The sequence below is a fragment of the Stylophora pistillata genome, chromosome 2 (genome assembly GCF_964205215.1).
Source record: "Stylophora pistillata chromosome 2, jaStyPist1.2, whole genome shotgun sequence".
Taxonomy (NCBI): domain Eukaryota; kingdom Metazoa; phylum Cnidaria; class Anthozoa; order Scleractinia; family Pocilloporidae; genus Stylophora; species Stylophora pistillata.
In genome coordinates this window covers 25014765-25039883 of record NC_142520.1, presented here as the reverse complement: position 1 = coordinate 25039883, position 25119 = coordinate 25014765, and the positions used below count along the sequence as shown (strand labels likewise).

General features: G+C 39.1%; 1 protein-coding gene across 3 annotated transcripts in view; it reads left to right on the top strand.

Moving 5' to 3' along the window:
* LOC148738007 (uncharacterized) overlaps positions 1-5401 on the top strand; it is a 33920-nt gene extending 28519 nt beyond the window's left edge. Inside the window, exons 9-10 of one of the 3 annotated variants that reach the window (XM_088747437.1) lie at positions 877-4097; positions 4431-5401. In XM_088747437.1, coding sequence (XP_088603563.1) covers positions 877-4089 — 3213 coding nt within the window. In that variant the 3' untranslated portion in view covers positions 4090-4097; positions 4431-5401. Of the gene's footprint in view, positions 1-876; positions 4102-4430 lie in introns of all 3 variants that reach the window. The other 2 variants (XM_088747438.1, XM_088747436.1) reach the window with 2 other exon arrangements.
* Positions 5402-25119: the final 19718 nt, after the last annotated feature.

The following is a 25119-nucleotide window of genomic DNA, read 5'->3' as shown; positions in this document are numbered from 1 at the left end:
GTATACATGGTTGTGGTATTTTGTTTTTGCTGAGCTCCGTAGTTTTTTGTAAATTGTCCTCCAAAGTTGTCTCAAATTAAAGTCTTGAAAAGTGTCACGGCAGGCATTCACTCGAGTAAAATTTAATTTCCGTAAAACTCTGAAAAATAAAACAGATCCGATCAAACGGATTGTGGTTTTATTATACGTACACAAGAACACAACACACAAGAAATGAGCGAAATCTGTGTCTCAAGCAAAATCGACGGGACCGCTCTTACAGACTTACTGACTTACTGCCCATCATGCCTGTGTGGCACATAGGGCAGCAACGAAATCCTTCCAGCCCCGCCTATCCTTAGCAAGTTTTTCAATGGTGCTTTAGCTGTAATTGAGCCCCCTGAATCCCTTCTCTACAGTCCTGCGCCAAGTCCTACTCACTGGGACTGTTGCCATGTCGTGGCTGAGTGGCTCGTGCGTCCCAGTGACTCCAAGAACTATGCCGGCGGGGGTGTTAGTTTACACCCCTGGTAGGGCCTCCCAGGCTGAGGTCGCACTAAGTAGTTATTACGAGCTAAAGCATTCCCAAAGGGCTCTTTCAATTATTGCACAAAATTCACTTTAAAATAAATTCATTTTAAAAAGTCATTAACAAATTTTGAGCTGAAGGCCCCTAATTTGTGTCTCTAGACAAGCTTCACCTTGACAAAAACTAAAAAAATATTTGCACCTGAGAGCTGGTTAGTTCACTCTAAGATAACCAAAAAGACCAAAACTCTAAAAGAAACCCAAGTTCCGGTTAGGACTCCATTTCTTTAGGTTAACTAATGAACAACGCATTCCCACCACTTGTTTGCACATCCATTTACAATTTATCTATCCTTGACACGTTTAAAGATTGACAACAATAGCGAACGCCTGATTCAGTTATTGAGAAAATCTAATGCTAAATTAAAGGTTATGGGAAACATTTGTGCCAGTCTCGGCTGCACTTATCAAGGTCTAGGACAGTTCAAAACAGCAATCGGGTACCATCAACGTCATCTAGAAATTGCTAAAGAAATGGGAGACAAGGCCAGAGAGGGGAAAAGTTATGCCAATCTCGGCTGCGCTTATCGCAGTCTAGGACAGTTCAAAACAGCAATCGGGTACCATCAACGTCATCTAGAAATTGCTAAAGAAGTGGGAGACAAGGCCGGAGAGGGAATAAGTTATGCCAATCTCGGCTGCGCTTATCAAGGTCTAGGACAGTTCAAAACAGCAATCGGGTACCATCAACGTCATCTAGAAATTGCTAAAGAAGTGGGAGACAGGGCCGGAGAGGGAAAAAGTTATGCCAATCTCGGCTGCGCTTATCGCAGTCTAGGACAGTTCAAAACAGCAATCGGGTACCATCAACGTGATCTAGAAATTGCTAAAGAAGTGGGAGACAAGGCCGGAGAGGGAAAAAGTTATGCCAATCTCGGCTGCGCTTATGGCAGTCTAGGACAGTTCAAAACAGCAATCGGGTACCATCAACGTCATCTAGAAATTGCTAAAGAAGTGGGAGACAAGGCCGGAGAGGGAAAAAGTTATGCCAATCTCGGCTGCGCTTATCAAGGTCTAGGACAGTTCCAAACAGCAATCGGGTACCATCAACGTCATCTAGAAATTGCTAAAGAAGTGGGAGACAAGGCCGGAGAGGGAATAAGTTATGCCCATCTCGGCTGCGCTTATCAAGGTCTAGGACAGTTCAAAACAGCAATCGGGTACCATCAACGTCATCTAGAAATTGCTAAAGAAGTGGGAGACAAGGCCGGAGAGGGAAAAGGTTATGCCAATCTCGGCTGCGCTTATCGCAGTCTAGGACAGTTCAAAACAGCAATCGGGTACCATCAACGTCATCTAGAAATTGCTAAAGAAGTGGGAGACAAGGCCGGAGAGGGAATAAGTTATGCCAATCTCGGCTGCGCTTATCGCAGTCTAGGACAGTTCAAAACAGCAATCGGGTACCATCAACGTGATCTAGAAATTGCTAAAGAAGTGGGAGACAAGGCCGGAGAGGGAATAAGTTATGCCAATCTCGGCTGCGCTTATCAAGGTCTAGGACAGTTCAAAACAGCAATCGGGTACCATCAACGTCATCTAGAAATTGCTAAAGAAGTGGGAGACAAGGCCGGAGAGGGAAAAAGTTATGCCAATCTCGGCTGCGCTTATCGCAGTCTAGGACAGTTCAAAACAGCAATCGGGTACCATCAATGTCATCTAGAAATTGCTAAAGAAGTGGGAGACAAGGCCGGAGAGGGAGAAAGTTATGCCAATCTCGGCTGCGCTTATCGCAGTCTAGGACAGTTCAAAACAGCAATCGGGTACCATCAACGTCATCTAGAAATTGCTAAAGAAGTGGGAGACAAGGCCGGAGAGGGAAAAAGTTATGCCAATCTCGGCAGCACTTATCAACGTCTAGGACAGCTCAAAACAGCGCTCGAGTACCATCAACGTCATCTAGAAATTTCTAAAGAGTTGGAAGACAAGGCGGGAGAGGGAGAAAGTTATTGCCTTCTTAGCAGCATTCGTCTAAGTCAAGGAGAGTTTAAAGCAACAATCGAGTGTGCTGAACGTCACCTAGAAATTGCCAAAGAAGTAGGAGACAAGGTTGGAGAGGCGTGCTCACTCTGTTCTCTTGGCACAAGTTTTGAGTGCTTAGGAAACCTCTTGAAGGCGTTTATTTACTTTCAGTCGAGCGTAGAGGTTTATGATGATATAAGGGCCAGTCTTCAACTCAACGATCAGTGGAAGATTTGCTATCGTAATCAGTACCAAACGGCGTACAAAGGTTTTTGGCGTACAAATCTAAAGCAAGGTAACGTCATAAAGGCTCTTCTTGCCGCAGAAAAAGGACGTGCTCAATCTCTGAGGGATCTCATCGACACAAGATATCAGCCTGGTGATCTTTTAACGAACAGCACCTCATGCGTTTCTCTGAGTTATGTTCCATCGAGCACAGTTTTCATGGCTATAAATGGTCCTTGCGTTTACTTCTGGGTAATCCTCAGTAACGATAATATCCAGATGAGAAAGGTACATGTAAATAATTTCATGTATGAGCATGATTTGGAGTTTTTTATTGAGCACCTGAACATAATCGCCCTGGAGGAGATTGGTACAAGAGGAGCTGTTAAATGCAGTAATCCTTTGCTTGATTCGCCGAAACGGGAGGAAGTGGCGGACGACGCAATCCCAATTAATGTGTGGTACTCGAAATTCAGGGCTTTACAGAAGCTTTATGAAATCATCGTTACCCCCATTGCTGATTTGATCGAAGGCAAAGAGCTTACATTTGTTCCTGAGGGGCCATTTTGCCTTGTACCTTATCCAGCATTGGAGGACTCGAATTCAACATATCTAAGTGATTCTTTCAGAATTCGTGTGCTTCCGTCCTTGACGACCTTGCAATTGATTCATGATTGCCCAGCTCAATTCCATATGACGACTGGTGCATTGCTTGTTGGAGACCCATGTTTCAAAGATATTACCTATCAGGGAAGAAGTCTGCTGCAACTTCCAGGAACACGGAGAGAAGTGGAGATGATCGGACGTATCCTCAGTATCACCCCTCTCACTGGAGAAATGGCAACAAAAGATGAAGTGTTAAAACGACTGTCATCGGTGGCTTTAGTACACATTGCAGCGCATGGTAAAATGGAAACTGGAGAAGTGTTTCTGGCACCAAACACCAGAAGACAAGACTCACAACCTCAAGAGGAAGACTACCTCATGACGATGAAAGATGTGCTAGAATCCGGGCTGCGAGCACGACTTGTTGTATTAAGTTGCTGTCACACTGCTCGTGGGGAGATTATGGCTGAGGGTGTGGTAGGCATGGCGCGAGCACTCTTGGGTGCTGGTGCTAGATCTGTAGTGGCAACCTTGTGGGCAATTGATGACGAGGGAACCCTGGAGTTCATGAGTTTCTTCTACGATGCGCTTGCTAAAGGAAAGAAGGCAAGTGAAGCTCTCAATCACGCCATGAAGTGTATGAGAGAAATTGAAAAGTTCAAGGAGGTGAAGTACTGGGCACCATTTGTACTCATTGGTGATGACATCAGCTTGGATTTCAACGATGTTTAGACGCTGAAGCAAGTAACTAATGTGTTTATAATTTTTACTCAAAAAAGTAGTAAGTGGCTTTAGATCATACATTATTTTTTATATTTTAGCAGTGATACTTTTGCTGTTGTTTTGCTTCTAATCGGGTTAAAAGTTTATCTTTTTGCCCCAGCTATTTGAGATGCGATACAATCGAGTGGACAAACCTAAGATGACAGCAACCTCTAAGAAAGATGATAGGAGCGAAAAAACGAAATATCTTCTATGAAAATCTTGTTGTGCAGTGTATCTTTTCATGTCTTAGGAAAAATGTTATGGCAACTCAACGATCTTTTCTAAATTTAGATTCTTTTATTTAAAAGCTTAGGCAGTGAGCATTGGAATCCGGAGAGTTTGTAGTTACCTACAAATGTTGATATTTGGAGCTGAAACCAGTAAGATACTGATGACATCAAGAATCTACTTTGCAAAGCAGGGACAACCAAAGACGGCCAACGTCAAATTGAACAAGTGCCATTATGGACTTCCATTAACTCAAAAAGTTGAACTGCTGTTACGAGCACGTAGAACTTTGGACACTCAAATGGAGACTTTTAAGTGTTTTGACCTTTTATGTCTTGCTCAAACTAATTTCTATACATATTTTTTTAAACGAGAAGGTTTTGAAGTTAGCACGACTAGCCATACAACAAGTAATATTCTTTCATCAAACATAAATCAAGTAGTAATCTATTAACAGGATTTCGTGCGTAACATTTTACTTCGAAGTTAAAACGTCTTGAAAGGTTGCCAGCGTTTACTTACAGGTCTTTGCTCATGGGTTATGTAAGGCTATTACAGTCATATGCATGTATAAAGAATTTCCATTGAACTTGGAGAGTACTCAGTTGTGCCCATTGCCCGATTATCTTAGTTTATGTCAGAAGGAAATTGTGATCAACGGTTCGAGGATTTTTTCTGGTAATTGCTTAACAAAGTTATTTTAATTTCCGGGAAGAAAAAGGATTTTGACCTTTGTGGCCAGAAGTTAGTCGTGGGGTTAGTGAGATTTCTCCTTTACGTTTAAATGTGATAAATTGTGTCTTTTTGTAGAAGCATTTCATTGTATTTTTAGGATGCTGTTTGAACTAATCGTTCGAAGGCAAAACGCGAGTTTTTTTTTTTTTTTTTTAATTTTGTGACTAATCAGCTTCAAAATTGGGTATCCTACAAAGTATCGAAAGAAGCTAAGAAATTGCGAGGAAGTAGGAGCCAAATGGTTTTATTTAGTCCCTTTATTGGATTGTTTACCTATTGCATGAGTACAATAAAGTAACGTTTGACTGTGAAGAAAGGAGACAAAGCGTTAGACATTTTGTTGGAATGGTAGGGAAAGTCAATAGCAAAATGAAAAAAGGTCTCTGGCAACCTGCGAGCAGCAACCTTGAATGGAATATATATATATCTAACTGCAGACAGTACTGTTTCGGCCTTCTGGGCCTCATTAGTGCAGTGCTGATGCTAGGATGGGGGAGAACCGAGAGGGTCACCCCAAACGACCCAACATTTGTCGTATGAATGCCTAAATCTTGTCGATGAATGCTAAAATCTTATCCATGAGTGTATCAAGTATTTGGGAACATGCGTAAATCAAATTGGATCCCTTGGACACACACACAAAAGAGGTGAAGACAATTATCAGAGAAGTTAAACTCATAAAATCAGTATTTCATCAGATAACTTTTATCTTCTCTTCTCCTCCTTTATTTAGTTCTCTCACACGTTAAAGTAAGAAAAGTAACTAAATCAGGGCTAACTTAGAGCACCAGTGTAGTTTTTGATCGTGTTCCGTAAATGCAAAACCAAAGTAACCACGACCACTGAAAACAACTAATCAGAAAAAAGGAAATACCAAAAAGAGCCAATGAAAACTCAAAGTTAAACCAGCCGTGCGCTGGCAATCAAGCCTTAGTTGGTTTTAGTTTTGCAACTGATTGGTTGGGATAGTGTTGGGAGTTTTCTGGACCAATCACAGAGCTAGGTTAAGAAAAACTTGTGCAATTCGGGTCAATCGTGACACTAGACAGTCTTTCTCGTACTTTCTCGTCGACTGAATTCATGACAAACGAAATCCTCAAACAAGTCACGATGATGTTGGCAAAATCACATGATTTTTCCAATTTTTGTGATATAGTTTCCAAATTCACATACGCTGTAACTCAAGTCTTCATTGCATAATCTTCATGAAAATGATTTTCCATTTGTTGAATTTATTGAAGTTTAAGGCAAGGACAAAATTACTTGCGTGCTTTTCTTGCTTTAATTATTATAGAACATAGCTAGCAGAGTCGCGCAATCAAACTCATTATACGTAAGCGTGCTCAAAATCCCGATAGTGCACGCTGATAGCGTCAGCAAATCCGACTTCGCCGGAAATTTTTTTTCGCGCGAGTGGCCATTGTTAGCACGGGGAAATATAATATATTTCGCGACAATAACGAATGCAAACAGAAACTCGGCCTACTAGTCCGAAAACGAATACAATGTTTCGACTGTTTCCCTTGGGCTAGAGTTCTTAAATGAGGCAGAAAAAGAGAAAAACAAAGGAAAAGGAGACCCGGCATCAGCGCCGTCACGATTCGGTTCAACTGATATTGTTGTCCCGGCATTTTTCGCGTCGGATTTTGATGCACAATTCCACCGGCTATGTTCTAAAAAAATTGGTTCATGCTTTCAGCTGTGCACGATCGAGTTATGGAGCACGTGGGAAGTTTGGAGAGCACTCAAGAAGCTAGAGTTGCCCTCGGCTATCGCCTCGGGCAACTCTTACGTTTCATTCGTGCTCTCCAAACTTCCCGCGTGCTCCATAACTCGATAGTGCACGCTAAAGCATGAACCAATTGTTAAGTTGTAAAACGTCGAATAGCACCAATCAGATCACAGCACTGGGATATGCTTGCTTGAATCAGTGCAGTGTATTTTCCTTCGTGTCAATCATGTCATGAAACTAGAGTGCCGCTAAATATCGCTTGGAATTAGCCCAATACTTTTGCTTCTAAGCCATTATCGAAGAACTATCCTTGTTGCTCCTTTGGTGAAGGTTGTAAATAATAACTTACTGCTTCCACTGCCATTTTGTATATGCGATCCGTTTCTATTTTATGTGATTATATGGCCTTCCCTTATGCTTAATGCTGATTCCTTCGTAATTAACGGTAAATTGCCACTTCTTTTCGAAGGGTAAGTAAGTAAGTAGGTTTTATTTGTTAGAGCAGGTCAGTGGTGGCACCTAAACATCTGATGTGGACTTGCTATTAACCGACCTGACCCACTCCAGGGAAGGAAATCCATCACATAGTAATCTCGTGTGTTGGAAATTAACGTCTCCTACCCCTAACCATTACAGAAGACAGGACCTCCATTTACTCGTCTCTGTCCGAGAAGAGCAGAATATCTAACCATTTCTTGATGTTATAGAAAGACTAGAATATCTAGCCATTTCTTGATGTTATATTCTTCTCAATTATTTAAACACCTTGAGTGTTGGTTCGGACAGGGCTGGAACCCTGGACCTCCCGCACAGAATCTAAGATCGTGAAACATTCAGTATCACGAGAGTCAAGACAGGCCCTTGATGATTGCAGGTGCTTGTAAATATGCGAAGTTTTGTCCGACAAGAGGTGCTCACGAACTTGTGTACAAATGTGGCGAGTGGTCTCACCAATATAACTGACATTACAACCAGCACACGAAAGTTTATAAGCGACACACGAACTTAGACCTAGCGGTACGGAATCTTTCACACTGAACATGTTTCTGAGTTTAAACGTATTGAAGGCTGACTTAACATCTAAATCAGCGCTACAATAACGTTTGAGTAGTTGTCTTAACTTAGTCTCAGCGATGTTTGAAAACCGACGAACATAGGGAAGTTTATAATAGTGCGAAGAAGGTTTACCGGAGTTAGAAGAGGCGTTCTGCCTAGTGGGAGAAGGATTATTTTTCTTAGATTCTGCCCCTTCAAAATACCAAATTAAGATCAAAGAGGCATTGCATATTAAGTGGGAAAAGCCCATTCTTGATCACAATTGAAGCATCTAGAATTGTCTCTTTCCTTTTAATTATGTTGTTCCTTGGTCGTTTATTTTATCATTATTATTATTATCATTATTATTATTAGTAGTAGTACTATTTTTTGATCTAGTCAAGCGCACGCTATTTATATTTTTCCCGTATTTAATATTCAAATTGTAACATAAGCCCTGACACTTAATTTATAACGTACCTTAATATAAATTCAAATGTACAACCGTTAAAAGCTCATTTGCAACTGAAGATGACATGAGAATGTCGAAACATGTCGTGTAAATTTAAACTCAAAGTTGTGGTTTCTTTTTGGAGAGTTACTGTCACTCTGCTGACTTTACGTCCTTTAAGCTAACAGTTCTGCTCCCGTCGTGAATGTTGACTGTCAGTTAGCGGACCGAAGCCATGAACAACTGCTTGATATGTACCCTCGGAACTTTGCCGGACTTCTGCAACAATCCGATTCTGAAGATGTGAAGATGAAGAAATAATGTCTAGATTTCATATCGTAGATTATTGTATTCTTAAATTATTATATTCTTTAGACGACAGTAAATACTCACTCTGGAAATACGAAGATAATGTGCAATTTGGGCTTGAAAAATAAATCCCGGTCAATTTCGCGAAATGAAATTGTAGCTGATTTGAGCCAACAGTTTGTTGGCCCGTTTGCTTTCTTGCTGGTTTGTTATTCGAAAAAGTACTGTTCAATTTTTGTTCTTTATATATATCTCTGTACAGAAATCACTGCTCACCGAGCAAAGATTGCGGAGACGAGAGAGTTCCTCATGAATCAGGTAAGAATAGCTTTTCTTCCCCGGGTAGTTAATATCTTTTAAACTATTTGTATCTTTTCATACATTGTAGGAAAAGGAAGTCCGCGAAGGAATCAAGAGCGACTTTGCAATTCTGATTCTGGATCTATTTCGAGGAATTCAGGTGAGATAGTCGTAGTCCTATTGTTGAGTTGTGCGATTCGAAACCAGTTGTGTAGAAATAATTCATTTTGTACAGAGCATGGTTGTTGCTAAGCGTCGACTGCCGGCGAAATTCGCCGGATGAAAAAGCGGCGATCTCCGGCTGAGTTTTTTGGCCGGCAAACCCGTGGTAAAAGCACAGCGGGCACTTCTGAGGTTCCTCATTAGAAATATCAGCCGGCAGCGTAATTTCTTAGCTTTGGAAGATCTCACCGTATTTTTGCGTAACAAATCGATTCGTAGGAAGGGGGAGGACCACGGGGGAAAGCTTTAGCCACAAAAACAAAAAATCAGGGGGGAGGTCACGAAGGACCTCAGCAACGATTAATTAATTCATGAAAATGAAAACTAAGAAAATCAGAATGTGATCGTTGTTTAGATATCTCGTCTCGATTAGCTTAGATTTCGATAATTTTATTTCTCCGGCTATCAAATACGGACTTTTGTGTATGCTGTATGAGATAATTCTCGTTTCATTCCTACCAGATTACGAAATACATAGCTGATGGCAGCTTAAAGAAAGAATTAGGAATTATACCTCGGGGATTAAAGAGTTTAGAGTTCTAAATCACCTCAGTTAGCTGCGCTGATTGAGTGATTGTAGACTCGAAGAAAACAGACAAATATTCTTAAGCCTTTGAACCCACAGGAGTGAATAGCCTTTAATTTCTCCTTACAATATCAGCCCTGAATCACACCCTAAGGTCACAAGAATAAAGGAAATGATCACCAACTAAAGAGGCTCTTGATTGCTTAACAACTTCTCCTTGTCTGAACCTTAGGAAACAGCTGGAAAACAGTAAGGAGAACACACGCCTGGGTGTAAAGTGTTAAAGGAACAGACACGTTCAAGGTATAACTTTTAAAAAAGGGGCTCAACTGCAGATACTAGGTTGGTTTTGAAGTGTTTGTGTGTTTCGGGGTTTTCAGCAAAAGACCAAGCTACAGAAGATGCATGCTCAGATGCAAGAAGCATCTGAGTATGAGACAACTGGAGCTGGCCCAGTCTACAGACAACGATAATTTATTGAGTGGATTAATCATTTGAGTTTTGTTCGTCAGCTTGCTAAGTGATTCCATTAGGAAAAGAAATACTTTACACAAAAATTTTCTTAATAGAATAATAAAGATGGTAAGTTTTGAGCTCGGTGAAGAAATAGAGCACAATCTTTCTTTTGTCTTGTTACGAGTGTAGGACAAAAAGAAAATCTGAACCTCGGACCTTCGGATTCCGCGCTCCTGTGCTGAGTCATTGAGCCACAGAGACTCATGAAAATATCGACACGCGAGAATTTTTAGGAATCGACTGTAATTGCCCTTTCTCCTTCTTGATTACAGTTCTGGAAGAGAAAGAATTGCAGCTTCGTCTTCTTACTCACAAGCTGTCTGTCATATCATCATTAATCTATATTAATGACCTTTACTTTATTTCTTTTCATTTTAATTCACTTCATGTCTCTGGAGTTCTATTCATACTGATGACTTAATGAATGGCATCTGATTCTTTCCTTTTTTCTTTTTGCATTGAAAACTTGAATAGAGATGAATGAAGAAATCTTTTCGTGCGAGAGCAATACAAGAAGGTATTTTGAGTCTGAATTTCCCCTTCCCCCCACCTCCACCCCCCTCTTTTTGTTCTTCTTACCCCACGCAAGCAGTACGAGTGAAGAGAAGAGAAGAAGCTGCAACCCACAGGATTAATCCTAGAGCAAACGATTAGATCAAGAAACACTACCAATTTTTTTTTCTATCCCTCAATTTCTCCCTCGTTTTCTACCTCTGGAGACTAATGTAACGATTAGAGTCGTGATTGACTTTTGTTTCATTTTCCTAGTCCCTAAAGTAAATGATGCTGCGACTGGATCATGAACGAAACTTGAAACTCGACGCTTTTCAACGCGTTGAAGATCAACTGAGACAGGTTCATCGCGTTTTCTTGTTTCCTTTTTATAACATGGCGTTCTAAATACGTTATGATGTACACCAGGTGATTTTGTGCTCATTTTAATTTTTTCTAATTTTTTTATCTGTCTGATTTATGAAAACGACCAACATCTGACCAGCTGTCTATCAAGGCCAGGCTCTGGAGTAGGTACGATTTATGGCACGCAGACAAAAAATATTCTAGTTGAAAAGAAGTCCCTGAAGCCAATATTGTCGCTATTTTGATGTGCAACACTATTTTCCATAAAAATTGCTACCCTTCGCATTCTAAATTGAATTTACTGAATGGTCAGTTTAAAGTACATAAATAGGACGTCTGAACGTCTTATCGAAACTCTCTATACCATTGCAAGTTTGGGGATCATCACGTATTATGAAACACTTTTTCATCCTAATTTATTTTATCCAGTTTTTAGCAAATTTACTTTTGAAAGTTGGGTTGAAACGCTTGCTTTCGGGCTGGATTTTCTCCGCGTCCTTGCTTCTTGAAGGAAATTAGACGATGCCACAGAGCAAAGATGATTAACTTGGCAAGTTGTGGATCGCCCGTGGCTGTGATTTCTAAACTGCAGTGAGAACATGTACTTTTCACAGAGCGTTTGTACATTGTTAAGCAGACAGGTAAAACTGCGATGCAAGGGTTAGCGCGATTTACTCCGAATTTGAAGCATTGGGTGCAACACAAGGCTTAAGTCATTGCGTTACACTCCAGAGCCAGACATGTCACCTCGCACATTTTACTGACATTATATCTCTCCACCCTGGAATGTAAATGAGTTTGGGCGAATTTTCGGGGACTTGGAAAATTCTTGGATGGGAAGGAGAATAACTGAAGATGGAAACAGTTCTATTTTTTCTTCACTGTGGAAACGGGATAATCACTGTAACGCAGCAATGTCAGCCCCTTAGCCCGCGGACTGAAACTTAAGAACATGAGTGACAAAATGAAAAATTCTCATTGCTGACGTTATAGTAACTGCACAAAAATCACAAGACGAACTATTATCCTGGTCACTTTTTACAGGCTCGAGATCCGCATCTCGCACAGACAAAGGCCCCTTGTTCTCTTACCGGACGACGCCGGACACCTACGCCGCGACTCCACTGTTCGTTCCATCTGTCCGTCCATCTCAGCTGTTAATGTGATGCAGACGCCTGGAGAAGGTTTCTGGCCACCCCCTGTGATATTTCCGCAGAGACAAGCCACCACACCGGATTCTGGTAAGTCATATATATTCTTAACAATAGGTGATGATCCTCAGTTTCGTTTTTTGTTTGTTTCTTTGTTATTTTCTCTGAAATTTAGAAAGGACAGGAATAACACATTTAACCCTCTAGTTTAGGCCCAATTCAGACGCCGTACCTCAGCCGAGCCTAGTCAATTTAACTTAAGGCCGACCTAAACTAGTTAATCCTGGCTGAATTGACTCAGACGCCGAACTTATTACGGCCGAGATTAATTAACGGAAGAAATTTGTGGCCGGGGTCGGCGCAGTTGAAAGTAACAAATTTGATAAGTGTCATAAAGAACGAAAGTTATTTGTAAGGCATGGTCGTTGTAAGGAAGTTTTAAGTATTTTATTTGGTCACTTCTTTAAAGAAGTATCTAAATAAAGTCCGGCGGTTGATCAGTAAGCGTTTAGACGCAACCAAATAAACTTGCTTAAAATGTGAAATTCCAATACGCAATAAATTTTCAAGTTTTGAAGAAAACAAAGATTACCATGCTGGAAAAGCGTCGCTTTTTGCGAGCGATACACAAAAGAGGCGAGAAAGGACGTTTCTGACGCAGAGGACAACTACATATTTCCAAAAGAGCCGACGGACCGACGAATCAGTGTCAGTTCGAAAGGCGTAGAGTAGGGCGCCCTTTCAATATCTCGCTGTCAGCATCGTTTCAGCTCGGTCTTCAAGGCGGCATTTTCTTCTGCAACACTCCTTTGCACAAGCTCACATGTAAAAACGACCAGAAAAAATACATTCAAATCATTTATGCATTTGAATCGGCTCGTGTGAAGCACGGCGTCTTAATCAAAGCCGGTCTAAAGCCGTTCTTTCCGGCTGAGTCAGGCTGGATTAGTTGACCGAGCCGATCTAAATTAATTCAGCCGTTCCTAATTTATTCAGACGCCGTACTTCGCATGAACTTAATTCGTTGAATTTGATACGGTACGGCTGAAGTACGGCGTCTGAACGGGGCCTAAAATCATATTCAAACGTTGGAAAAATTAATCAAACTTCTTGGCGACTCTTACCAACGACGGCGGTCAAAATTCTCCATCGTCTCTTCAAAAAAGTGTCTATTTTGAGTGAATGGAGAATGGTAAGAAGTCCATCAGTTGAATAACTCTTTTCTCGTTGCTCAAGAATTCCCACGTATTCATGGTTTGCCAGGCGAATATTTTTACCGCCTTTAATAATAGTTAAAATAGTAAAATAGAGCTCTATGATAGGTTAAAGTTGTTCAAGATGTCTGCCTACCAAGTAGGAAGAGTTTATATTCTTTTTTAAAGCTTTTGGCAGGGAGACACTTTATTTTAATAGGTATCGTTTGCCAGATCTGTGATGCCACCACACTAAATCTTGCTAGACCATAATTGGTTCTAGAGAATGGTCTGTACAAGTTTTGTTTAGGGGCATACCTAATAGAGTAATTATGGACAGCTGAAGCTGGTTGCGCAAGATCATAGAGGACTGGAGGTATATTCTTTTTTCGATATTGAATTTTAAGCACACGAGAGCCAATTTTTAATTTAAAAATGTTCTCTAATCTTAAGATTTCTAATAGAGTGAAATATGGTGTAGAACTTTCTCTTTTGCTAGAAAAGAAGATGCTGCGGATACCGTTGTTTTGACTTATTTTGATTTTATTTAACCTGGTTTGGTATGCAGTTCCCCAGCACATCAATCCATATGTAAGATATGGATATATGAGAGTATAGTACAGTTGTTTGAGTGTGCTCACAGGTAAATAATGTCTAAGCTTAAATAGCTTAAATTTTTCTCGTAACTCTAGATTTACTATCAGTTTAGCATCAGTCCATAGGAAAATTGACAGATACAAAGGGTACCGTTGAATAAAAATATAGTAAAAGTAAATTTGTCTGGTACAATGTTTAAATAAGCGCCGCCCTCGAATAAGCGCCGCACTTGTGGCGCGATAAATTAAATAAGCGCCGCGGCGCTTATTGGAGTAAATACGGTAAGCTAACTGAGAGATTGAGGATAAGCGGAACTGTCTAAGAATTACTGAACGGAATCCTCTGATTGGTTGAAAGAATAGCGCGAGTTTTTAGACCAATCACGAAGTAAAATTAAGTAAAACCATAGGAGAAAACTGCTCAATCAAGTTATGAATTGAGAGCTAAAAACACATAAATATTAAGAAAACCAGTCCTTAGTGCTGATGACTTTGATTATTATTATTAGTGAGTTTCTTTCTTCCTCATTGTGGACATAAACATATATGTCAACAAGCTTTGCATTATATTTGCTGGCTTTGAAGAGGAGCTCTGGACTAATCCTTGAATATAAGCAATCAACCTTTAGTATTGTCTTCATAGTTAATCAAGTTAAAGATAATCAGCTTCTAAAAGACAGATTGCCATAAAAAAAAAGCAGGTTTGTACAGAACATCATTTTCCTTGGATTTAACTAATTTCCCTTTGTATATCGTAGGGGTCCTTTGTGGAAATGAATGCGATGCTAATTGAAAGACAGGTTTTGATGTCGCCCTGAGTTTTCAAATTGTATAACAACTGTAAGATATATTGATCAAAACTGAGAGAAAAAGAAAATTCGAAGCTCACTTTAAGGTCTTAAAGGAAAAGAATCGATGCATTGAAATTAAGAGCTAGAATGTATCTGAAACGGAATCCTTCCTGTTAGAGAAAAATTTCATTCCTGTTGCTAATTGATCTGCTTTTCAGAACGCTTTTTTATTATTTCTTTCATCACAATTGTACAAACCATATCAAAAGTGAAAAGATATATCACAATGAAGAACTGAAGAAAAGCTGATTTTTTCAAGTTAGTTTCTCTATAAGTTGGGATCTTTTCGAGACATGGAATTGCTTTGGCAACACCACATCCACCTTACTTTTTGCTATACGTGCCTGAAACTGTAAACCAAATTCGGTAAGTTCGAACTGAATTTGGCGCGCCAATCACGATTCATTTATCTTCTTCAAGTTAGGTCTACATAACTATCAACAATTTTGTAGATTCTTATACTCGTTTTTGACTATAACAGTCGATGCATTTGAGGGGACTACTTTTTTTTTTTGCGAGTTAGGTGCTATATACATAATAGGGTGTTTTCGTGACAGAGCTGAAACAAGATAAAGACAACAAAATTTAAGTTCTAATGCGTTTATGTACATTGATCGAGAAATAGCTCTTGCTCTTGCTCATTGTTTGCGAGGCAGGTTGCGTAAATTGACAGATATTTCGTAAACCAAAACCTGCCGACTCTCTTTCGTTTGTCATTTTTCGTGGTATGGCTCATAAACGTTTGCAAAAACTTCCTGCCACGCCAGGAGATTATCTAGCCGACTGAAATCGTAAAACAATGGGAGAACGGGACCCCTGGTGTTAATGACGATCGATGAGTATTTCCCGGGAAAATCAACCCATTGCAGGCACGTTTTTTATCCCGATCGCTCAGTAGAGCGTTGAAAAGGACGAGCCGAAAGTGACCACCTCGCACGACGGTTGAACCAATGAGAAGCCTCGCCCTTTGGTAACATAACACCTTTAGTTTCTGTCAGGTTAACGTCAGTAGAGGGACGTTGATCGTTACAAAATGAATAGCGTTTTAAAGCACTCGCTGGCATTAATGCATTGTTGAGGAATTGTGATAAGGGCTTTTTTGATTGATCTCCTTTATGAATTTCGCTGAGGGGTTATTTGCCCTCAGGCGTAGCGGACAGACTGTCACAATCGCTTACACCTGGACAGAAAGAGCTAGGGTATGGCATTTTAAGCACCATGTATGCTAGTGAACTGAGAATCTCATGTAAAGCACGACGCGTAGATATAAGATTTTATTACACGACTCGGGCAGTCAGAGGGCCAAAAACTAAAATCAACCAATCAAAATGCTCTATTGCCGGTCCAATATTCTCTAAGTATTGGACCAGGCACTGTCCCGAATGGTCCCGAATGATACCGCACTTGTGTCCCTTGGAACTTCAGTCGTATAATAAATCTCTTATTAACCAAGCTTGCTCGGGACCGTACTGGAAGAATATCGGCCCTCGGTCTTTTTTGTACGGACCTCGCTGCGCTCGGTCCGTACTGTCAAGACCTCGGGCCGATATTCTCCCAGTACGGCCCTCGCGCTTGGTTAATAAGATATATGTAAACACTAGTTGGATTAATTTGACATTTATTCGCCACTAAACCTCTTATTCAGGAAAACTGCATGCATATAAAATCTATATACCCCTCTGGATAAATGCTCGATGCACCTTGTTCTTCTACACACATTAGTGATTGAACTTCTCCGCTGAAAAAGATGAAGGGCAAGTTAAAGGTAGTACCAGTTTTTTAATATTATTGGCCTGGGATTTCCGGTAACCGTAAAGCAAGTTTCATATGTGAGCCTAAGTGATCGAGATCTTCTTTGAGTTTACTCAACCAACCAGATGCAAAATTAGAAAGTCGATCTCTACTTGGTCATTCGCATTTTTCATTCTCGAGGACATTAAGTGGGTTTTCAGTCCCTAAGTGTCTGTTGGAGTTTTGAGATATCTACTTCTGTTTTAATGAGAGGGTCTCAATTACGCTAACCGATAGTCGTAAAAAGGCCAATTACTGGTAAGTAAAAAAAACTAACTAAAAACAAAAAGACTTGTGGTGATAACAACGGAATGATGTTAACGATTAGTCGTAAAATGGCCAAATTTTAACCGTTAGCTGTAAAATCCATCGCCCCATTGAGACCTTATTGACTGTTATATTCTGCGGTAATCAAGCTTTTAAAAACTCGGCCCAAGCTTTTGTGCTTAAAACCGGGCTCTTCTTTACTGTTTTGAAGACGTATATGGAGTGTCCTGTGTGCAAACTAAGTGTACCAGGACGCGGTGTTAACTTTACTTGAAGTGTTATAGCTTTTTATGAATCAATGCTGCGTCGCACTTTACGTTTAAATATTTCTTGTTGGGAAGGAAGGCTAAAATCTCAAGAACTCAGGTTCTTTTATGAACAGTAATTTAAATATTTACGATCACCCAACTGACCCGAGGTCATTGCCGACCATAAACAAAAGTTCCACAAGTTATCATGCAAGGATAGAATGAAACAGTTTTGAACGTGTGCCTCTCCAGACAAGTTTTCCTGCAGTTATTGGTGGCTTCAGGATGTCAATTAAACTTTAGCTAAAAATCTCTTTTGGTACTCCATTTGAACTAAATGGTCAACAGCAACAAATATAGGTATGCCGGCTTAACCAGCACAAAGAAAATTAAAAACATCCTATCATTCTCTTTCCAGCAAACAATGTTAACCACGAAAATCCTATTTCATCATCCTACCCGCAACTGATATTCAAGCTGCTTCCATTTTTTCGGGATTTACAAGTCAGCCAGTTTGCTTTATCTGGATAATGAATGAGGCTCCTGATTAATTCGTTTAAGAACAAGTAAACTATGACCAAACTTTGCGCTTGTCTTTTAGACAGATATTGCGAATAAATAGGCAACTGATTTCAGTTCATCTTACCAATATCTTCTTTTGCATCTCTCTCCTTGGCTTGTTAATAAAAGCGGAGTTGCCAACGTTGTACAGACAGATGGTGAGGATGACGACAAAGATAATTGAGTTCATGGTTTCTTGTATCTGCAACAGAAAAAAGTCATTGTTTTCCTAGCAAGCAACACGGATAACTCTAAATTGTTGTAATACCCCAACCTATTCAGTTGGAATACCGCCGACTTTTTTTAAGCGAGTACTCGAATATTTTACATTTTTTTCATAAATACTGCGCCTGTAACAGGCGCAACATTATGACTGAAGCGATGTGTGCGACTACAGTTTTGTTTAAAGATTGAATATAACAGAATGTTAGGTGGTTGTCAACGTAATTAACGAGCAAAGAACAAACCAAGCTCTGGATCTACATCAACCATGCTAAAGAAAAATCGTCGAAATAGTTTGTCGTTCCGCATTTTTAAAACGATCAGTAACACAAGGGAAATTTCGTGCTAAACTTGCAGAATATGTAAGGTCCGTAAGAATTCTGATGAGAGTACCTTTCCAGGCCTCTCGCAAAAATCTCGCGACCTTTCGCACGCTCACTTTGATTGCCCGCTCGTAATCAGTCCATGTCATAGCGCTTTGAGACCGTGCTTAAAAGCTGCGCATCATCGTGCTTAAGTGCAATGATGCAATAAAGATTTTTAATTATCATCCAGATAATCGCACCACACCACTACCTGTGAATGTAATATATTGTCGTTTTTGTGAGCGAACTTCAGCGATTTCAAATTGATAATTTCATTCATCACTGAATTTGAATTCATTCTGCCCGCCGTAACAAATTAGATGACCAAAGCATCTCCCCTGAACGTTTCTGGGAGTCTCGTTTATATGTACTTTTAGAAAAGGAAAGTCAGGAACAGAAAAACCGATAGAAAAACAAGGAAACAAGGTCAGAATACCAACAATTTTCATTGTAAAAAAAAAAAATTCCCAAAAAAAAAGCGAAAAACAAAAATTCCGCTTTTCCCTCGTTCCCTTCAGAGCTACGTCAGAGACGACGAAAGTAAGAAGGAACATTTTCGCCCAATCCAATTAATTGTTATCGTATCGTTTGACACATCGATAAAGTAAGTTTTCTATGACATTCTTTGTTTTAGAACGAAACTCAACCACAAAAAAGACAGCGCTTTTTAACACATGTGTCAAAAATGAGATTGCTAGTAACATCGATTTGGTAAAGCCATGGTAGAGTTTAGATGACTTGTCATTTACACTTAACGGCTAAATGTTTCTTCTTCTTGTTACAGGAATGATGAATTCAAAGTCTTCAAACTTCCTTCAGTTAAAGAATAGTTGGTGGTGGACTGTCTGCTTCGGTTTTATACGAAAGATTGTTGTTACCACGGATGCTTGATAACAAATTAAGAATGCTCTTATGAAAATAGGAATGAGAAAAAAACACTGGAAGGTAAGAACCAGTTTCCTTATTTTCTACAAGTTTCTGTTCGATAGATCAATGCAACTACAAATTTCTATATTTTTATATAATTCCAAATTAATTTGAGGTTTTCTCCTACCGCAAGAACCAGTTACCATGGCAAGTACGTCCCCTCAAATACATCCTTAACTTTATTTAATTAGCTTTCATATATCTGATAGTCCAAAACGAGCAAAAGAATCTACAAAAATGTTGTTATTCTTATAGATCTAAGAACATGAAAGAATCGTGATGAGTGCGTCCGTTTCAATTCGAATTCTCACGGACTGGAAACTGCTTTACAATTTCGGGAAGGTGTAGCTTAAACCAAGGTGGATGTGGTCTTGCCAAAGCAATTTTATGTCTAGTGAAGATCCCAACCTATAAAGCAACTGACTCGAGAAAATAAGCTTTTCTTTAGTTCTTCATTGTGATACCTTTTTTTTCACTTTTTGCATGGTTTATGGAATGGAAATAATATTAACAATAATAATAAAACAAACAAAGAAGCGCGTTTTAAAAAGCAGACCAATTTGCGACATGAATTAATGAAATTTTTCTCATACAGAAACAGGACTCCGTTTAGAAAGGACCTCCCGTAATACAAAAGGGAAATTAATTAAATGCAAGGAAAATGGTGTTCTGTTCCAGACATGCTTTCTTTAAGGCAACCTGTGGTCTAGAAAATTATGTTTAACTTGCTTATTACAACTTGCTATACAGCGACTGTTAAGTAAAAGCAGTATGAATTCACATCCATTGACAGGCTCTAGGGAGGTGTTGAACACTACCCCTGCCACTTTGCATTGGAGAATGCCTTCATGTATTTATGCAAATAGTCTCAAGTTGAGGTAAAAAAAATGCAAGAGCTATTTCTCAGTAGATTTACATGAACGCATAAGAATCTAAACTTGTCGTTATTCACCTTTTTAGCTCTGTCGAGATAAAAATATTACAATGTTTACAGCTATCCTAATTTACAAAAAAACAAAAAACAAAAAACAAGTACATTCCTTCAAAAAAACATCCATAATTATACCTGTTGGTCAAAAATGAGCTAAAAGGTCCACAAAATTGTTGTTATTCAAAACACAGATATAGAAAGATAAATGAATTGTGATGAGCGCGCCAATTTTAATTGGAATTCCCCTAGTTTGGTTTACAGTCTTTTCGTCACTTCTTGATAGTGAAACTTTTTTTTTTCACTTTTGATAGGGTTTGAACAATTGGAATTAAAAAAAAATTTCTATAAAGTAGATTAATTTGCGACGAAAATGAATTTTTTCTCCAGCATCAAAAATATGGTGGCCCACAAGTGCACACCGAATTCAAAAACTCTACGCCGAATTCCAAATGCCCACACCAATTTCAAATTGCTCACACCGAATTCTAAATCTCCACACCGAATTCTAAATCTTCACACCGACTTCTAAATCTCCACGCCGAATTCCAAATGGCCACACCAAATTCAAATTTCTCACACGGAATTCTAAACCTCCACACCTAATTCTAAATCTCCACGCCGAATTCAAATTGCTCACGCCGAATTCCAAAGATCTGGGAGACTGGACCGATGGGTACTTCTAAGGCAAGAGCCGCTGACCAATAAACTCCCTGATCGGCGTGGAGATTTAGAATTCGGTGTGAGCAATATTTGAATTCGGCGTGGAGATTTAGAATTCGGTGTGGAGATTTAGAATTCGGTGGGAAAAATTTGAATTTGGTGTGGGCATTTGGAATTCGGCGTAGGGTTTTTGAATTCGGTGTGCACTTGCGGGCCACGGTACAAAAAGGGTCCTTTCGTTATACAAAAGGAAATGAGATAAATCCAAGGAAAATGGTATTCTGTTCGGGACATGCTTTCTTTAAGGCAACCTGTCGTCTAGAGAATTATGCTTAACTTCCTTATCTTTGAAAACAATACAAAAGATTGATTTCTTACATTTAAAGATTATTCCAGATCTCCACACTGAACAGCAAATAAGAAACAAAGCTTGTAGACACATATGAGTTTATTTGAGGAGGACTTGGCAAGAACCAGCTTAACGTACTATGCAACATCCCCACATCTGCAAGAGTTAACTGATGTGAACAAACTCAAGTAAATTATAAGAGTCTATACAGCGACTGTAAAGTACGAGCAATATGAACTCACATCCAGTGACAGGCTGTTAAGAGGTGTTTAACACTACCCCTGCCACTCTGGAAAATGTCTTCATGGATTAATATACAAATAGCCTTAAGTCGGTGTAAAGAAAATGCAAGAGCTCTTTCCCAGTCAATTTGCATCAACGTATAAGAGCTAAAAACTTGTCGTTATTGACCTTTTTCAAGCTCTGTCGAGATAAATACCTGAAGATGTTTACAGCGATCCTAAAGGTCCGGTAATACGGCCAACATTTTTCTTCAACCTGTCTTGCAACATTGTTGCATTTCAAGTTGAAACCCTTTGATGCGCGTATTACCACGTTCGTGACCAACTTGTCTCGCAACAAAATATAGTGTTGCAAGTTGAGGCAACGGGTTGCGCAAAGTAGACTCGAGTTCTACTTTTTGCAACAAATTTTCAACAAAGGGTTTCAACTTGCAATGCAACAATGTTGCAAGACAAGTGAAATGTTGGCCGTATTACCGGACCTTAGTGTACAAAAAAAAAAAAACAAGGACATGACTTCAAAAATATCCATAATACGCCTGTTGGTAAAAAACAAGCTAAACAGTCTACAAAATTGTTGTTATCTATATAGATCTAAGAAGATAAATGAATCTTGATAAGTGCCCACTTTGGATTCGAACTCGATCACCGAGTTTGGTTTACAGTTTCAGGCACGTATAGCTAAAGTAAGGTGGATGTGGTGTTGTCATGGCAATTTCATATCTAAAGAAGATCCCAACCTATAAAGCAATGAAATAAAAAAAAAATGAGCTTTTCTTCAGTTCTTAATTGTGATACCTTTCCCAATTTTGAAATGGTTTGTAGAATTATAACGAAAAAGAAATCGTTTCAAAAAGGAGATTACTTTGCGAAATGAATGAAATTCTTCTCTAATGCAAAAAGGAGTCCGTTTCAGATGTAGTCTGGCACTGTATTTCAATACATTGTTTCTTTTCCTTGAAAGACCTTAAAGTAAACTACAATACCATTTTTTTCACAATTTTGATCAAGGGTGCCTAGAACTCGTTTGGATGTCATTGCACGCGGTTTTTGGCAAAGGGGGAAGGTGCATCAGCTTTTTTGATGTCAGGGTTTTTTACCCATTTTTTCTTTCGCAATTTTTTTATCTTCTTTAAACTAATTGCACTTCCGCAGTAATAAAATACAGCTGCCAATTTGTGCGGAAAAGCTTTTTTTGCAATATATCGGCCTTTTCGGTCAGTAAAATGGGCCAAATCGCTCTTGGCAGACTTTTATCTTCTTTAAACAACATGTGCTTTCACAGTCAATGGGTTCAGTTGTCAATTTATAATGCAAAGCTTTCTCACCGTAAAATGGGCCAAATCACCCTTAATTGACTTTTCCTTAACTAAAGGCGCTTCCATAGTCACTAAGCAGACGTCAAGCAAGTGAAATTAGCTTTCCAAATTCAATTTTCTTTTTAAGGTTATTGTAAAAACACTTGATTCCTTTTTGTTCAAGTATCATTGACTAATGGCCGACTTGACTTAAACCAGCTTTGTTGCAAATTGTAATCATAAAAGCCAAAGATTTGTGAGAATAAGGACCCATCGGTGCTAATAAATAAAACTTGGCTTATCCGATCACTAGAGAAACTGTTAAAACTACATATTTAATTTTTTTATTTCTTCATCATCATCGTTACTATTATCATTATAATTACTATTATTATTATTATCATTATTTTATCATCATCATTATCATTATTTCAGTATTATAATTATTTTAGGAACCTGTCTTGTGCGACTTTTAGCCTTGTTTCTTGCTACCGAGCAGATATAAGCTAGCTTCGGTCGGACTCATTAAGAGAGGTACCTTTCTTTTGACCTCCACTCTTATCTTTGCTTCAAAATGAAGACCTCCTCACCTCTTGAAAGCCGCAATGTAGCTAACAAGAAGTGCAATTGTTTGTTGAGAAAATCGCTTCCATTATGTTTTTCAATCCCACGCTTCGAGGACCACCTTGTTGTATAACTTATCCATCCTATTGTCTTAGGGTAAAAGCTATAATATTCAAGAGGTTTCGTTAAGTTTTTTTTTTAGAGTCTATCAGTTAGTGTGAGGGCTTTTTGCCAAACCATTCCTTTTGTCATTAATTTTTGAAAAGGCGATAAATGTTTGAAACTCTCTATCTAGTCGTGCGTAGCGAGCGTTAAAGCGGTGAGCCACGAAGCCGTTAGAGACTTGAGTGGGCCTTAATAGATTATGCTAGCATAATTTTTGGCATAATTTGAGCAAACTGGTAAAATTTCTGCCAAGTAACAATGATTGCGTAATTCGCATATTTTGATAATTATCAGATCATTTTTGATGCTACAATTTGATCATTGTTCATCTCTACTCCCAAGCACTTGGTGACGTTATTCGATGTGTTTTAAGTTTTAGTTTAAGTAGTAGCATTTGTAGTTCACTGTGAATCACTGAGCGGCGTTTGAAACGGTCTGAGCCCGGGTTACCATCAGCCATATGTTTATTTGAATTTCATGGTGTTTTTGTTGCGTCTCTTTCTTGAAAACCAACGGCTTCTAATTAAAAAATTAATTTAAAAAAGGAGCATAATTTGGAAAAAAGAGCATAATTTCGCCCAAAAAAAAGCAATGCTACTAGTATAATATGCTACTTTTACTAGTATAATCTATAAAGGCCTAGGCTTGGAGCGGAAGATAGTTAGCTTTAATTAATTTATTGGCGTACAAAAAACCGTATCGGGCACTCAAAAGCGCCAGCTGCGTGAGTCACTCGTTGACAGGTTTACAGATTTTTTTATAATTTCATCTACCGTCTAATCACAAGAACACACCTCACCTTCGCTATTTCGTGATTTCTCTTTTCAAAATCGCCCGACTAGATGTAACTGCAAATATATCCTGTTGTTAAAATGTTAAAAATTAAAGGCCAGAATACTTACGTATCAGCGCCATGTCGACTTTGTACCTCACGCTATGGTGATGTAACTATATGCTGTCCGAGTTATAACCGTGACCCAGAAGGAGAAAAAACTTTTCTTGTCAAAGGCACAAAGTTTTGGAACTCTCTGCCTATCAATATAAGATCTTACGCCCGTATTTACGCATTCACGCAGAACTATTGTGATTTTATAAAGGAAGGTTATGCTGGCTTAGATAGCTTTCCCATAATACCCCTTAATAATGGTATCACATTCACTGTTTTGTTTTGTTTTGTACCGTTTTTATCATTTTTGACCGCTTTTGCCTTTTTAACATTCATAAATTAGTTTTATATCTTAGAGAAGGGTCACATGTTTATCCGGCTGTTCTTGACAGTATTGCGTCACCCTCGGTAAATATTACATTATTATAAAGGCAACGATTATAGGAAAGACTCTTTTACTTTGTGAGTTGGCTTGATCACAACACTCAGTTCACGGGGTCCTTTTCTTCCTCCGACCTAGAACACAGTCTCACATCGCGCCGGGATTTTTGAAGCTCCATTCTTTATTTCTTTCTTTTTATTTTACCAAAAAACAAACGAAACATGTTTGAATTCTATTTGCCAGTGTAGCGCGAATTTAGTTCGATTCACTGATACCCATAGTTACGTTTTAAATTAATCAGATACAATGAAATATATGAAGTTCATATATTTTGAACTGCGGTATTAGATACGTATGATGCACGATCCTCGCAGTAGATAGCACTATTTAAGCAATAGCGAAAATCAGACCTGAAAAAAATCAGGCCTGTACGGGA